General features: G+C 38.0%; 1 protein-coding gene across 1 annotated transcript; it reads right to left on the bottom strand.

The window, feature by feature from the left end:
* Positions 1-1,546: 1,546 nt before the first annotated feature.
* efnb2b (ephrin-B2b) lies at positions 1,547-15,031 on the bottom strand. Its single transcript, XM_027155943.2, has 5 exons — positions 14,559-15,031; positions 10,823-11,112; positions 6,070-6,162; positions 4,780-4,878; positions 1,547-4,023 (listed from the first exon to the last, which is right to left on the bottom strand). The coding sequence occupies exons 1-5, from the start codon at positions 14,666-14,668 to the stop codon at positions 3,656-3,658; spliced, it is 960 nt and encodes a 319-aa protein (XP_027011744.1). The 5' UTR covers positions 14,669-15,031; the 3' UTR covers positions 1,547-3,655.
* Positions 15,032-15,672: the final 641 nt, after the last annotated feature.

Raw genomic sequence — 15,672 nt, forward strand, 5'->3', positions numbered from 1 at the left:
ACATATTTTATCAGGATGCCAATAATTCATTTTTACCTAAGGGCAGCTGATGCAGCAGCACTTTAGTACCTTGTCTAGCTCTTTCAGCTCATCGGCTGAAACAGATCAGCTTCCAAAAGCTTTAGCTTTTGTGCTAATACTGCTGTCAAAGTGTCGCTAACTAACAGAGATGGATGACTATAAACAATAGGACGGTATCCTTAGAAAAATTCACTTTGTGAAAATAAACCGCACCCTGTGACTGTTTTAGATTTTGGCACTTTGTCCTACTGTATTTTTCGCACAAATGTCTATCTATCCATCTCTATACTCAAGCGCATTGTGTACAACATATCATGGGCGCTCTTTTTAACATTAAGCTTGATTAAATCTGACCCCTAAACCTAAACCCTGGCTCTAGATGACTATATCCTCTGAAGGGGCTGTTGGGAAAAAATTGGCGTGCAGACAATTTGTCTCTGCAAAGCGTGTGAAAGTGTAACAACAGCAAGGACAGTGAAACGTGTTTGAGGTCAAGAGGTGTGATGGCTTAGTTTGTAACACCCTGACGTGTTGGTGCACAAGTGAGGCGTTTCATCTCGAGATCACCTTCTGTAGAACAAATGGTGCAACCTATTTTTCAAGTTGTTGTCACTGTTGTTGAATTAGCTTAAAAGTAAGCACCAGAAAAGCTAGCATTATATCCAACAAACACATCCCGCTATATTAAACAGGCTAATCCATAAATTAGCACCCAAACACAAATAATAGCATAGTAATAATTAACGCATTAACTAGCCAAATATCAAACAGGTCTAAAAACACCAACTAGCATTACGTTAAGCAAAGTAATATATGAACTAGCATCATTTGAAAAATCATAAATTAAAGTGGTTTTTTTTACAGAGTAAGTCATAAACTAGAGTCAAGAAACTAGCAGGATTTAGCACTGAATTTCAAACTGAATTTCTAAACTATCATAATAGTAAGCATAGTAGCAATAAATAAATCCTAGCTTAGTTGTAAACATACTAATTTATCAACACTTTAATAGTCTAATTCAGGAAGTAGCATTGCTCTAATTAGCATTACTCAAATTAAATTATAAACAATCACTACAGTAAACAAACAAAATTAGGTAAATTAAGACCTGTAACTGAAAATAGCATTGTTGTAAATATGCTAGCCCATAAAACTAGCATAAAATATGAAAAGAAAGAATTAGAGTAAACAGACGAATCCAGGAAGTAGTATTAGAGCGGTAATTATTGGTAAAGCTAAGCAAATGTGATTGATAGAGTTATATATATAATATATATTTGTGAGGTAAATGCAGTAAATATAGTTACATATTTTATTTGTGTGTACCCATGCCACCAGCTTTATTTAAAAAAAAAACTTTATTTATTTATTTTTAAACAAAGCTCCTTCAGAAGCAGCACCATCATGAATGTATTCAATCGAACAATCATAATTCATTCAGCTGCAATGGAACATTCTTTCAGTGTGTGAGCAACAAACTTGAGATTCATAAATCAGTGACATCAATGCCCGGGTCTGAGAAGTGGGAAGGAAATAAGAAACAATCTTCTTTATGGATCTATACAAACCATAACTTAAAACATAATTTATGACAAAAAAGGCTTTAGGTAGTATTTACATTTCTGGGTAAACAAAGAGGACATGTCTTTTATGTGTTGATTAAAAGTCCATGACAAGACGCCCAAGGCAGCGAGATCCAGAACCACATGCAGTCTGAAAATCGTGCTAAATGTGTCAGACACCCTGATGCAGAAACAACATATGGAGGAGAAGCAGCAGGAACCTGATATGCATTAAGGGATGCAGAAAACATTTCTCTTCCAGCTTTACCATCAACATGCTTCTGCATGGCGTCCAAAATTATGACTCAATCTTCATGCTTTACCAGACAACCAAACTGGCTTGTGATGCAAATTCGCTAAGACTTAAAGCCTCTCATTTTTCCTGAACATTCAAGCTTTGTTGACGGAGTGCACGCCAACAGATCTGCTCCCATAACCTTCTGCTTCTCCGACTGTCAAATATAATATTATCCATTATAGAACTAGACTTTAAGGTTGTAGTTTGCTTGAACATGTTAAGAAGGGCCTGGGAGGGGATGGGGGGTTATTCATTTAAGATAAATCTCATCTCAGGGCAGAAAAGCAAGGCTAGTTCTCCAAAAATGGTAATGTATGATACTGGTGTTTAGCGCTGACTCGTTTTCTTGTTTTGTTGTTGTTTGGTCAGTTTTCGTCAAGTAACATAGTTCCAAAATAAAATAAACTTTTAAAAGGCTAGTGTTTTTCACTGCTAAGGATTTTGGGATGGGAGATAAAATAAAAACAAAACATTTAGATCAAATTTCAACACATATTTTATTGAAAAAAATTGTGCAAGAAATTGTGTTTTTATTTTATGAATGGTTATCTCTAGCTAAGTTTTTTGGTTTGTTGCTTCCAAACAGTTCTACAAGGTTAAGTTTCCCAAATTGTTATATTTTTCTTTTGATCAAATTATGGAAAGTATTTTGAATTTAAACAAATGTTTTTGTAAGAGAGGTCAAACATGATTTTTTTTGGTGAATATTCCTTGTTCTTCATTTGCAGCTCAATTTCGTTTAACGAAAAAATGCAGTTTTGCAAAGTACAAACAAAACACAATTCCAAGGTAAGACTAAGTTTCTGTTGTCTGCCTAGTTTATGTAGCTAAACAACAAAAGATTTTTAAAGCTGAGCAATTATAAACACATACTCTGAACTTTATTTACGTCAACATTTCTTTAGAAACTGCTCGAGGTTCTTGTTGGATTTAAGTTAAGAACTCAAGAGGTCACTCATTAGTTCCTCAGGAGAACTTCCTGTCTAAACAGATCCAAATGAGGAAGGAAATATGTATCAGAAAAACGTCTACAAGTGAAAAAAAGCAGGTTCACTTAGGGAATTAGCGCAACTTTGCAATTTATATCAAAAAGAAAATGAAAACAGTAAATTTTTGCAGCGTCTCCATTTCATTGACCGTTGCAGATCTCCAATCATAATTTTTCTGCCCTGAGACTGAGAAGAGGTACAAGAAGTAAAATGTAAACCTCCCACAAATGGGTAATGATTATGTAGCTTGAAAGTTATTGCCCTAACTCAGTTTTTTTTTTTTTCAGGATGTAAATCTGTGGATTTTGTTTCTACAGGTCTGTGCGGGTTTGGCTCCGTTTTCCTCCCCTGAGCAAGACGCCGTCATGAATCGATACTGTAGCACCTCAGTGTGCCATAATGAATTAAAGTGTTGACTGGAGAGCTGAGAGAAAGTCCTCACTTCGTTCCAAGAGTCATTTGTCTCTGATTCACTGGCTTGAGCCAGGAGCATGTTTCTTTTCTACAGCCAGGCTGAAACTTGAGCACAAGCTCTCAGTCGACACTTACAGCCTCAAAGCTTTCAGTCCCGGACTGATACAAATCACACGGCGTCCATGTTTTAGAAGCAGTAATTCCCCAACCCAGACAGTGATTCAGACCGTTCCGGGGCTTTCAGTGCTCCTGGACAGTTGATGGCTTCTTTCCAAGAGTCATTTATTTCTGATTCATTTATTCTGAGCAATCAATCTCTCGATTGAGAACTTCTTTTCAGTCTTGGATGAGGCTCAAAGGTTCTGATTAGTTCAGACTTTGTAGTAAACATTTGCTGGGTTCTGGGGCTCCATTTCCTGGACAATGTAGACTGGGTGGCCATAATCCCCGCTCACCTTCTCGTAGTGGGGGCAGTAGTAGCTGTCGGAGGCTCGCAGTGGGAAGATGATGTCGCTACGTTCCGAGCCGTTGTTGTTGTTGTTGCGCTTGGGGATGGGGTGCAGCGCCAGTGGGGCTGAACACTGAGCCGCCTGCTTGCGGCGGCGGCGGCGACGTGTGAACACCACCAGAACCACGATGACGAGAACCACCAAGACGAAGGCTCCTGAGGCCACTCCGGTGAACAGGGCCACCTCTGAGCCAGACACACCCACAGACTCGCCACCATTTCTGTCTTGTTCTGGGAAGATAAGATAAGATAAGATAAGATAAGATAAGACAACTTTATTCATCCGGGCGGAAATTCTTTTGAGACTGCTTCAGATTACACAAGAGAAATAAATACTGAAATAATGCTAATATGCTATGAAATGAAATATGCTATATATACAAAATGGACAAAAAAGGTGCTTGTGAATTAAGACAATATTAAACATGGTATGATATTAACAGAAGTTTGTCAAAGGTACAGCATAAATGGATAAGATAAAAGGTATGTATATTATATAAAAAAATATGGTCTAATGTTAGGGATTAAATGTCGGTTTATGGTTTTTTGTCTCATATTTCTCAGTTCTGTAGTTAAAGCAGCACACATGGTACTCTGTAGCATCACAACAGTACAGAGTTCACTCTACCTTCCTTGCTTTATGGGTGGGTGGGACAGCATATGCCCACTGCCCTGTCAGCCACAAGCACACAAGCCAATCAGAGTGAGTTCATTTACTGTACGGTATGTCTTTTACTCTTTCGTTCCCTTTCTTGTCTTTCTCCTCATCTCTTTTCTCTATTTCTTTCCTTATCTTATCATGAAGATTTTCCTTATCTTCTCTCTCTCTCTCTCTCTCTCTCTCTCTCTCTCTCTCTCTCTCTCTCTCTCTCTCTCTACAGTTGGACTTCTCCATGTTTTCTTTTCTTTTCTTTCTTTTTTCCTCTTTTTGTATCTCTTGTTGTTTGTGTTCACAGTGAAACTAAAAAGTCAAACTGTGACACGTACCGACTTTGCTGAGCACATCGTTGTCTTTGCTGGAGGTGCTCTGGTGGTCGCTGTCTGAGTGTTTAGGATGTTCTTTCTCTGAGACTGCATCACTAGGACCTGAGACACACAAATACACATTTACAAACATGACAATCTCTTTTAATAACTAGAAGACCAGTGAGACTGAAAATGACTTTTTACACAGACTAGTTGCTATAAGGTAAGCGAGAACAAGAAGTAACATCAAATGTAACCCTTAATGGACAAAAGTCATCGGAATGTTGCGTATATCTTTACCCCAGTTCTGGGGTTGAAGCGAGCAGAGCTGAAGGTTCCAGAATGAGTTGGAGAGATGTAATGAATTGGCGTAAAAGAGGAGGAAGAGGACAGCCGGCGCAACTACAGGAGGCGACTACACATGACATTTCAATTACACACTGAGAGGTGGCTAACACACACACACACACACACACACACACACACACACACACACACACACACACACACACACACACACACACACTAAACAGGCTAAATGATGATTGCTGATGAACTGCAGAATAATATGTGCCATTGTTCATGTGTTACAGTGACGCACTACATCCTAACTGCATTGGATTACTGTGTGTGTGTGTGTGTGGGGGGGGGGGGGGGGGGGGCAAAAAAATCCAAATTTGCCTGCAGTAAAATGGGGCATGTTAGGCAAAAAAGCTCCGTTTGTTGTCTCCCTGTGTTTCCACTTGTCCTCTGTCTTTCTTACTCCACCTTTTTCTCATAATGTATCTCTCTGTGCAGTCTCTCTCCCTCTCTGTTGCTCTCTCTCTCTCTCTCTCTCTCTCTCTCTCAGGCTCTTTTCTCCTTGTTTTTTTTCTCTCACCCTCTTTTCTTTACTCTCTTTTTTGCCCCTTCTTGTCTTTCTCCCACTCTATTTCCTCTCTCCTGCTCCCTTTTTCTTTCTGTTTCCTTTCTCCTGTTCTATTTTCCTCCATGCTGACTCGATGTTTGACTCCAAGCCTCCAATTTTTTCTCTTATTTCATTCTTCTTCTTTTTTTACTCCTTTCTTGTCTCTCTCCATTATATCTCACTCTTCTCTCATTCTGGATTTGTTTTTTTTTCCTTCTTCCCTTTTCCTCCTATTTTCCATGTCTCACTCTGTTCACTTTTCTCTCCACCTTGTTTTTGGTCTTACTTTCTCACTTTACTCATTCTATTTCCTCCATTTTCTTCCATATATCCCTCTACTGTATCCTTTCATATACTGTATCTGTCTCTTTATATGAGAATATAATAATTCCTGTGACACTCACTCTGTCCCACTCGGAGCACCAGCTTCATGGAATTGGTTTTGCACACACCGCCATCCATGTTATCCAGGCCTTCTAATGTGCTGTTTGATGTAGCTGCAGGGAAAAAGAAAAACAAGAGAGACAGTTAGAGTAGAGTAGTGTATAAGATGGCTAAACTGGTGGCCCTGTTCTCTGTGGATTAGTGAGTGTGTGTGGGGGAATGGGCTTAAACTGGTAGCCCTGCTCTGCACTGGAAATGAGCTCGTTGATTTATCGGAAAGGAAATTCGCTGTTCTCAGCAGGCTTACAAAAACTGCTGTGTGTGTGTGTGGCAGGTCAAACACACAAGTGCACACACACAGAGCAGTGATCAGACTGATAAATGTTGTGTTATTGTTGTGTGTCATTTGCCATGCTGCTTCTTGTACTGAGAAGGAAGAAATATTATATATATATATATATATATATATATATATATATATATATATATATATATATAAGAAAGATAGATTGAAAAGGAAATAAAAATAAAGAAGGCAAAAAGAAAACAAAAGAAACAGAGACTGATAAAGAAAAACAAAATGAAATGGATAAAGAAAAAAGAAAGAAAGAAAGAAAGAAAGAAAGAAAGAAAGAAAGAAAGAAAGAAAGAAAGAAAGAAAGTAAGAAAGAAAAGTGCATTAGAGAATGAAAAAGAAAGAAATAATAAAATATATAGAAAAAACACTGGAACAGAGAAAAGCAAATAAAAAGAATAAAGAAAACAACATGTAAAAATAATAATGCAGAGAAAAGTAGAAAAAGGAGGAAGACAATTAGTACAAGAAAGAAAAATGACAGATGAACTGAAGAGAGAGGAAAAAAAGCAAAAGAGAAAGAAGGTTTTAAATGTATGAAAGGGTTAAAGGAAAGAATTAAGAAAATAAAATATTCAGCAAATATTTGTATTAAATAAATATTAATAAATTAATTATATATATATATATATATATATATATATATATATATATATATATATATATATATATATATATATATATATATATATATATATATATATATATATATATTACATAGTAAAATAAAAGTAAAATATAAAAAAGAAACAAAAAAGAATGAAAGATAGAAAGGAATGGAGGAAAAAAAGAGATGGAAAAATGAGAGAGAAGGAGGTTTCCACCCAACATGCCCCACTTGGCTATTAGCGATCTCACTTTTGTGTTCATATGACCCTTCTGCCTGAATGAAGACACACACACACACACACACACACGCCTCAGGCTGTGCAGTCAGCCGCAAAGTCACTGAGCACACACTGCAGCTGCCACACACACACACACACACACACACACACACACACACACACACACTACACACATCCTGTAGCACACCCTTGGTCAGAGGCACGTGTTGTCATATACACACACAAGCTGGAAACGTGTAATTAGACACACACATTCCAGCAGTAAAGGCTCATTTAGACTAAACATATGCAGCCGTAATTTCAGCCACAAGCTCAAGCTCAAAAATTGTACTCGCTCACACACACTCACACACATTCACCAATAACAACACGACTACACACACTCACTTCAACTCCTTCAGGTACACAAACCCCTTCACTCACACTCGCACATACACATCACACACAACACCACAATCAGACCACTGAGGCAAATATGACAGACAGACACAGACAGACAGACAGACAGACAGACAGACAGACAGACAGAAAGAAAGAAAGAAAGAAAGAAAGAAAGAAAGAAAGAAAGAAAGAAAGAAAGAAAGAAAGAAAGAAAGAAAGAAAGAAAGAAAGAAAGAAAGAACAGAGATTGAAAGCAAGGATGAAAAAAGAATGACTTTTAGCACAATTCCGATTCTTGGCTATGAACAAGTCAGCGCATTCATGAATGCTTTTAAACACTTGAGTGTGATGATGATGTGCAAAAGGCAGGCAACCTTGGGATCTAGCACATCCATACAGCCACCCATCCCTAAAACTCTTAGCTCACTTACACTCACACTCACACTCACACACACACACACATCAATACCATTTAGGTCAGAAAAATCAAATCCCGTCAAAGTGGCCTGGCGATTTGGGGCGTGCAAATCTTGCAAAACCCTTTCACACCCATTCAGGAATGTGCAGCTGAGACAGCATGAGGGTGGACATGCGATGGTCCACAAACACACACACTCTACTAGAAACAAAAAATGGCCAATTGTCAATGATGTAGAACAATAGCAGACAAAACTTCAGCTTCAAGTGTTTCCACGTGAAAACGTGACAATATCGTAAACTGTGGTAAAGGTTTACTCAGTGATCACGATGTGGAGCTTCTTTGATGCGCCATGCTATGTATTTCACCCCCGCCCAGCTGGATCCTATAACTATGCTAATCATCATAATCATTATAATTACTCTGATTGCTGTTCTTTGTAAAAGCTTAATGCAGCCAAGTAGCTTTGGCAAGCCTGAACTGAATTCATTGCTGGGATTGAAATGGCTAAATTGTTAGCATGCTCAGAGAAGAATGACAAATCTGGAATACCTGCTAATGTAAATGTTAGCATGAAGTAAATGGAATTGAGCTGAACTGAATAAAAAGGTGGCAACATTTTTAGCACGGTTAGAGACGACGTACAAACTTTGCACACGTGCTAATGTAAATATTAGCATGCTTGTTAATTGCTTTACTCAATACAGGAATCCTGGAAAGCCATGTAAGCCTGGGATTAATTTAAGTGCACTCAAAGCCAGAAACAGGAGAAAACCATTTTTGGATAATATGCTGGAAAAGACATGTGGTGTGTTATGATCTTAAAGATGCTTTTCAACCCAGTTGTTTATCAGTTGAGAACTGAAGCACAAGTCAACCGTGACTTACTACTACTGCAATTCAGGCTGACGCAGACCTACAGCAGCTTTCGTTTTTGGCTCAAAGCTAGTGTGTAATCTATAGCTTTTGGGCAAATTAAACCTACGATTCTCATTGATACACTTTTATACAACTTGTAATGTAATTTAAGGACATCAGGACAACAATCATTGGATGGAGTTAATGTTCTCTATTTTCTTTAAATCTTTGCCTGTAGTGCAAGTGTTTATAAGTGAAAATATACAAATTTAGTAAAAGAAGAAAGTTACAAAGTGAGCAATGGTGAGGCAATAGATCATAACCGATAAAGATGAGGTGTGTATACAGTAAATAATTTTTAACAACAAGGGAAAAGCTGAGGTAAAATATCTAACAAAGTGGATAAAGCTGAGGTAAAAGATCTAACAAAGTGAGTAAAGTTGAGGTAAAATATCTAACAAATTTGATAAAGCTGAGATAAAATATCTAACAAAGTGAGTAACGTTGAGGTAAAATATCTAACAAAGTGGATAAAGCTGAGGTAAAAGATCTAACAAGGTTAGTAAATTCCATAAAACAGACTAAGATGACTTAGTATAAAACTAATAGTGAGCAAAACTGAGTTTTAAAAAATTGTTAAGTAGTGAAAAATGTAATGCTGCCTGATTCTTTTTGGTTATATCAAAGTAGTTGTTTTTTTTTTTGTATTTATTTGATGTCTCCAGGTGGCATACAGGCATCACTGTTGTTTTTTTTTTTTCAGTGAAACAATGTAAATGAATACCTCTGATACATAATGCATTACAGGGCTAACATACCTCAGGGGAGAAAACAAAAATGTAAGATTTCTGGGCCCTTAAATTAATTCAATTAAATATAAGACTTGTGAAAGAAGCCGCATATACCCTGTAATCAGATGCGTTTGGCTTGCTGCACACAGATGATGTGATAGCATATGCCTTGTAGGAACTTGAGGCCCCACAGGGCTGAACAAAAATACCAGACTGAGCCTCGGATTATTTTGCTAACTGTGCACAGAGCCAGAAACACGGGATGAAGCCATCCTTTGAGAAGAAGAAAAACGGTCGAGACATCTAGTGAATCAAAATGACGTGTTATAACCTTGAAGAAGCTTCTCCATTCATCCGAGCAGTTACTGATGAACCTCTGAATATCTGATGAATAGCAGATGGCTCGTGAAATGTCTTCAAGATTAAAGAACTCATCCAATCGATTTGTTGTGTTACTACTAGACGTTTAAAATGGACCGGATGACTAACAACCTACTCATAGAAAAGACACGCTTATCGCAAATCAGTAGATTTGTTAGACATAGGTCCAATCAGCCACATTTGGCTCGCTATGCAAGGATGATATGGTGGTCTTTAGTTTGGAGGAAATCAAGGCCCCACAGGTTGGGGCTCAACAGAAATACCAGGTTGAGCCTTGGATTATTTTGCTAAGTGCACTCAGAGCCAAAACCACAGGATGAAGCCATCTGGAGCATCATGCCCATTCAAACTGAAGGGGCACACACATGCTCCCTCAAATTTTTCAAGCTTGGTTCACTGATAGGTCTAGTGAACAACCTAATTCTGAGCCATCATTGATTATAATAAACAAACCTACTACTTGTCCAGTTTTATCATAATCAACAAGCAAAGATAACTGATTAAAAAAAAAGCATCACTTTTAACTGGAGCAAACTAGCATATTAAACAAGGCATATTAACACATATTTATCCTGTATTCAGTTAGGATACTGAGGTACCTATATTAATCTCTCTATCACAGGGCTTATATGGAAAAAACATGAAATTGCTTGCTTTATGTGGTCTAGACGACAAAATACAGTGAACACAGCTTTATGTACTGATTAGGAGATTTGCTGGTATATTTGGTAAAGTACTTACAGATAACATGGTAGTCTTTGCCTTTAAAAAACTCAAGGCCCCACAGGTTGGGACTGAATTCCTGAAACTTGAAGGTGAACTTGACATCTTGGTCTGGCTTGTCGCAGTTCAGCAGCGCCACGTTGTCCTTCTCCACCCTGCAGCTCTCAAGCTGTTCCTGTGTGACCAGGTACACACGGAAATATTCGATACGGGTGCTAGCGCTCTGGCCAGGCCTGAGTCGGGGACACACAATGTCCATTTTGTCCCCGATCTGAGGGTACAAGGTGATGCCTTTGCCAGGTACAAACCTAGGAAATAACAAATAAATATAACATGTAAATATGTAGTTATATGTACAAATAACTTGATGATTAAAGGGTCTAAATGTAACTTCCCACCACCTGGTTAATCAACTGGGTAAAATCAGCAAGCAATGATTTCAGATTGCTACCAAGCTAAAAAACCCACAGCGCCAACAGTCATTTGTCTGGAACCTCACTCTCTCTGGAACCAAAATTTAGTATCGGTCAATTAGCACTCCATTTTTTATTCAGACATCCCCTCCATGTGTCTGTTTCTCGTCCAAGCACTAAACAACTGCCAGGGAAAAACCAAGACGACGAACTACAAGTGACGTTAGTTTGCGTATAATTTGTGTCAACGCTACCCACAATGTGTGCCGGCATTTTCCTGGAAGGGAACTCCTAGAAACAAGACAGGATGATGCGATGGCAAATAGTCCAAGAAGCCTGGTGTGACTAAGACAAAACTGATGTACGTTGGACCAAAATGATGTAATGAGTGTCTGTTTATAATTTCATATGGAGTTGGTGGAAGATTTTTTCCCCCTCCTAATCCACTAAAGCCCTTGAGCACAATCATCTTTATAGGATCAGCTGTGGATAAATGCAAGCTTCACATAAACAAGGATACAAAAGTGGATTTTAGAAATGATTCTGACAAATGGCTTAGGGGCTTATTATCGCACGGCTAAAACACTCCTCAGCAACCCGTCTCTGGTTAGGATGGCTGTGATCAATCAGATCAGTAAAGCTGGAATGTGAACAAGTCTGAATTATGTAGTCCTGTCCAAACACTGGGCTTTAAAGAAGGGCTTTGGTACACGCTGATTAAAATGCTTAACCCAAATCCACTCAAGGCGCTGACCCTCGAGACTGTTACGAGCTAGTGGTTTCAAACAAAGCAAGCCGGCTTTTGTTTTACTCCAGGAGGAAGCCTTCTGCTGTAAACCACCCGGTGAATGACGCCATGCAATTTCCCTCCACTGATTCAGACTTTTTGTCCTAAACCCGCATTAGAAAGTGGCCATATAACAATTATGGGAGAGCTTCAGAAATTTGCAATCCTATAAATACTTTGGAGCCTCCTTTAAGTTCTCACATTTGCTTATTAAATAGCATGCAGACCATTAAGATTCCTTTGCTCTCGGATTCACAGGTGTGGATTGCGCCCTAAATGTTTCCATGTAGCGAACGTGACACGAGAGTGCACCCATACGCTGCATGGACATCTGTTTCCTTTTTGATGGCATTTCCTAGACTAATGAGACCGATTAGCTCCGAGCTTAATTCAGCCAGAGCAAATCAGGCTCTTACTGCTAAAACGATACGTTCAAAACAAATGGCCTGGTTTTGATTTGAAGCAATTGGGTCATAAGTTGTACATAGAGTGAGTTTGCTTTAACTGTTAAGTTTTATTTAATAAATTCTCTATACTAAGCATGTGGTGGTAATCAGTTATCGAATACACCATAATCAACACCCCCTCTGTTCTCCTAGTGAGTTATAAATATTTTATAATTCTGTTGTTCAAATCAGAACCAGTGAACCCTTTTAAAAAACTATGAACTTTTCTGTGAAACCGAAGAAGAACCCTTGAGGAAAATACAGCCAAATTAAGAGCACATGAGACATGTCTGAGTCACAGAAGACAATAAAATAATCCATAAGCCATAATTCCATCCATCAACAAAAAGGTTTCGGGTTAATTTTAAAACAATCCCATGATAGACTGAGTTCCTTGAAAATGTGAGTTTTGCAATTTAAAAATGTTTTTAAAAAAAATTCAGGGCAGCTGTGCGTACTCTATTGTCTTGATTGTCAATGTTTTAACCCACTGTACGTGTAGAAAAGATTCCGACTTGTCGTAAGCGATTTCTTTACCCATTTGAAAAGCCCATAAAACAAACAAGGCTGACAGGCTTCCACTTTTTAAGGCCTAAAGTATCCTCGTAAAACCATCAGGAGCTTGTAACACACACGCACACACAAAACTGGCTGGTTTTGCTCTCCTGAGGGTCCCTGGGAAGTCAGGAAGCGTTAGCGCCCCTCCTTCACCCCCCTGCGGCTTTAACTCTAACTGCACTATACAGACCCGACCGTGTGGAGAAAGCTGGATGGAGGAGGGGGGAGAGAGTTGGGGTTGGGGAAGGATTGATCTCTGAACCTTGAGACTCTTTTGTCTCCGAAGCCCCATGACAAAACAGTTCCTGGAGCTCATGAAAACAGAATTCATGGATTTTAGGGGGTTCGCTTTAATAACAAAAACTTATCCAGATCTTAAGCCGGGTTAGTCCCAACCCTTTCGTCCTTACTTCCTTTGACAGCCTAATTACCGGAAAATAAATCTATCCAAAAAAATATACACAGCAGGACCTCCCCAGCTAATAAAAATGCTTATTTTAATCCACTGATTTTAAATGTCAGTCAGATCTTAATATGGATTCAGTTTAGGGTCCAAATGGGCAGCTAGAAGTCACCGCTGAAGGTTTATTGGTACGACCAAACCTTGCCAGAAGAATGGAGAAAGTTACTACTGAAGCCTTTATTTGGTCTCATAATGATGCATCGTAAAAGTGTCATAAAATCGAAACAGTCCCCGTATTTTTCTTCACTCGACACCTTGGGATATTTCACTTGATGAAGCAAACAGATGGTCAGAATTATGGGACTGCCTTCTCTACGAAGGACACATGCCATGCTACCTTCAAATTTGCCCAAAATAAGGAACCTGAGGAGACAGCTGTCCTTATGTGGCCTTCCGAATTGGACACTGCCTTGATGTCTTGGCAGCCAAATGGAAAGCACAGGGTGCCAATATTATGGAGCTTCCATGGCAAGAATATCATGTAACTAATTACTGGCCAAGCCACTTAGTGTCATTTTGGGACTTAAAATATTTTGTAAAGTAAGCATTTTGCTACAATCTTCATTCATTCCTAAATTATAGTATTCTATGTGAACTTGATATAAACTAGAATGTTCATGCTTACAAGTGTGCAGAACTTCTTCCTTCATAGTTTTATACATCTTTACCTGATGTTTTCATTTGTTTAAAATCAAAGTTTATTTTAAAATTTGTGCTTTAGTTTATGTTCGACGTGTTCTTGTAAATACACTAGAAATGATTGTCAATGCAAAAAAAATGACATGACAACATTCATGATATTCCATGACAACAACAATGTATACTTCTTATCATTTAACCATTGTAGACCATTTCTAAAGCAAAATTGTGTCCCTTTAGTTGTATTCTCTGAGAATGTATTAGTCCTACATCCTTCATCTAAGTGGATAAAAGCATATTGTTCTGAACATGCAATGAATTGTTTAGGGTATTTAAAAAAAAACATGAATATACAGTTTAGATGCTATATTACATGACATCCCTATCATCCCTATCAAACAGATATGCCTCTTTACATCTAGAAATGGAAAAATGGATTGAAACTCACTTTGTGTTTGACGTGTTCCAGTAAATGGACTCTAAAATCGTGGACACGGACAGTTTCAGTCGACATACGATGAGCAACAGTGCGAGCAGAGTTTTCCACATCAAATCCATGACGGTGGGAAATGGGATTACAAGTCAATCCCGGGATTATCAACCTGACAAGTTAGTAAATAATGGTAATCTCCAAATCAGGAGTCGGATTATTTCATATATTCAATATACAAAAAAATAAAAACAAACTGCAAATTCCGCCAAATTCCGTCCTTGGTTCTTTATCCAGATTGTTTCCTCTTTATAAAGAACTCTGTAAATAATCCAGGTGTGAATTGTTTTTCAGGGAATCGTCTGACTCCTTAAAAATCATGAAATTACGCTGACATCGTCCCCAAAGAAAACCCCACAATCAGAGACGTTGTCAAAATGACTCGTTTCGTGGCAGAACTCACTGCTGCACTCGCAGTTCACTTCGCCGCCGGTGCGTTAAAGACCCGAACAAAACCCCGCCCATCGAGTTGGCATTGACACCGCCCACTTCTTCCAGAAATGGGCGGGGCTTCATCGGTCCTTACTTGCATGATATGAAAGGTGCTACAAATCTTGCTATCTATGTTGTATTCCGTCTTTACTTCATTCTCCATACTTTATTCTATTTTCTGTTTCATTCTCTTTCATTTTCTTCTAATATCTTTTAGTAACTATTTTTAATTAATACCTATATCCAGTATTTATTTATTTATTTATTTATTTATTCTCATGTCTTTTTCCTATCTATTCTTTCATATTTTGTATTCTCTCTCCTTAATTTCCTCCATTTCTCTGTTTATTTTATTTATTTTTTATTAATTTCCTTTACCCAAATTTTTTGTGTGTATGTAATATTTACATTTTATTGTTTACATTTTTTCTTTCTATCTTGCATTCTTTCTTGTTTAATTTTAACTTAATTTTAATGTAATGCATGTCTTTGTTGGTATGTACAGTTTGTATACATGTATATATGTTTAGATGTATATACTTTGGATGTACGTATTTAGTCGAGTTTATTGTCATTTCAGGATAAAAAGAGCTGATACAATACACATTGAAGCCAAAAAGTTTCTCAAGGACTAAGGCTT

The sequence above is a fragment of the Tachysurus fulvidraco genome, chromosome 18 (assembly GCF_022655615.1).
Source record: "Tachysurus fulvidraco isolate hzauxx_2018 chromosome 18, HZAU_PFXX_2.0, whole genome shotgun sequence".
NCBI classification, from domain to species: Eukaryota; Metazoa; Chordata; class Actinopteri; order Siluriformes; family Bagridae; genus Tachysurus; species Tachysurus fulvidraco.

What these genes read in the sequence shown, in the direction of transcription:
- efnb2b (XM_027155943.2), bottom strand. Translation starts at nt 14,668, where the DNA reads ATGGATTTGATGTGGAAAACTCTGCTCGCACTGTTGCTCATCGTATGT. An exon ending in TGGAACACGTCAAACACAAA is followed by an intron (nt 11,113 to 14,558) that starts GTGAGTTTCAAT and finishes GTTATTTCCTAG; the next exon opens with GTTTGTACCTGGCAAAGGCA. An exon ending in GGTGCTCCGAGTGGGACAGA is followed by an intron (nt 4,879 to 6,069) that starts GTGAGTGTCACA and finishes TGTGTGTCTCAG; the next exon opens with GTCCTAGTGATGCAGTCTCA.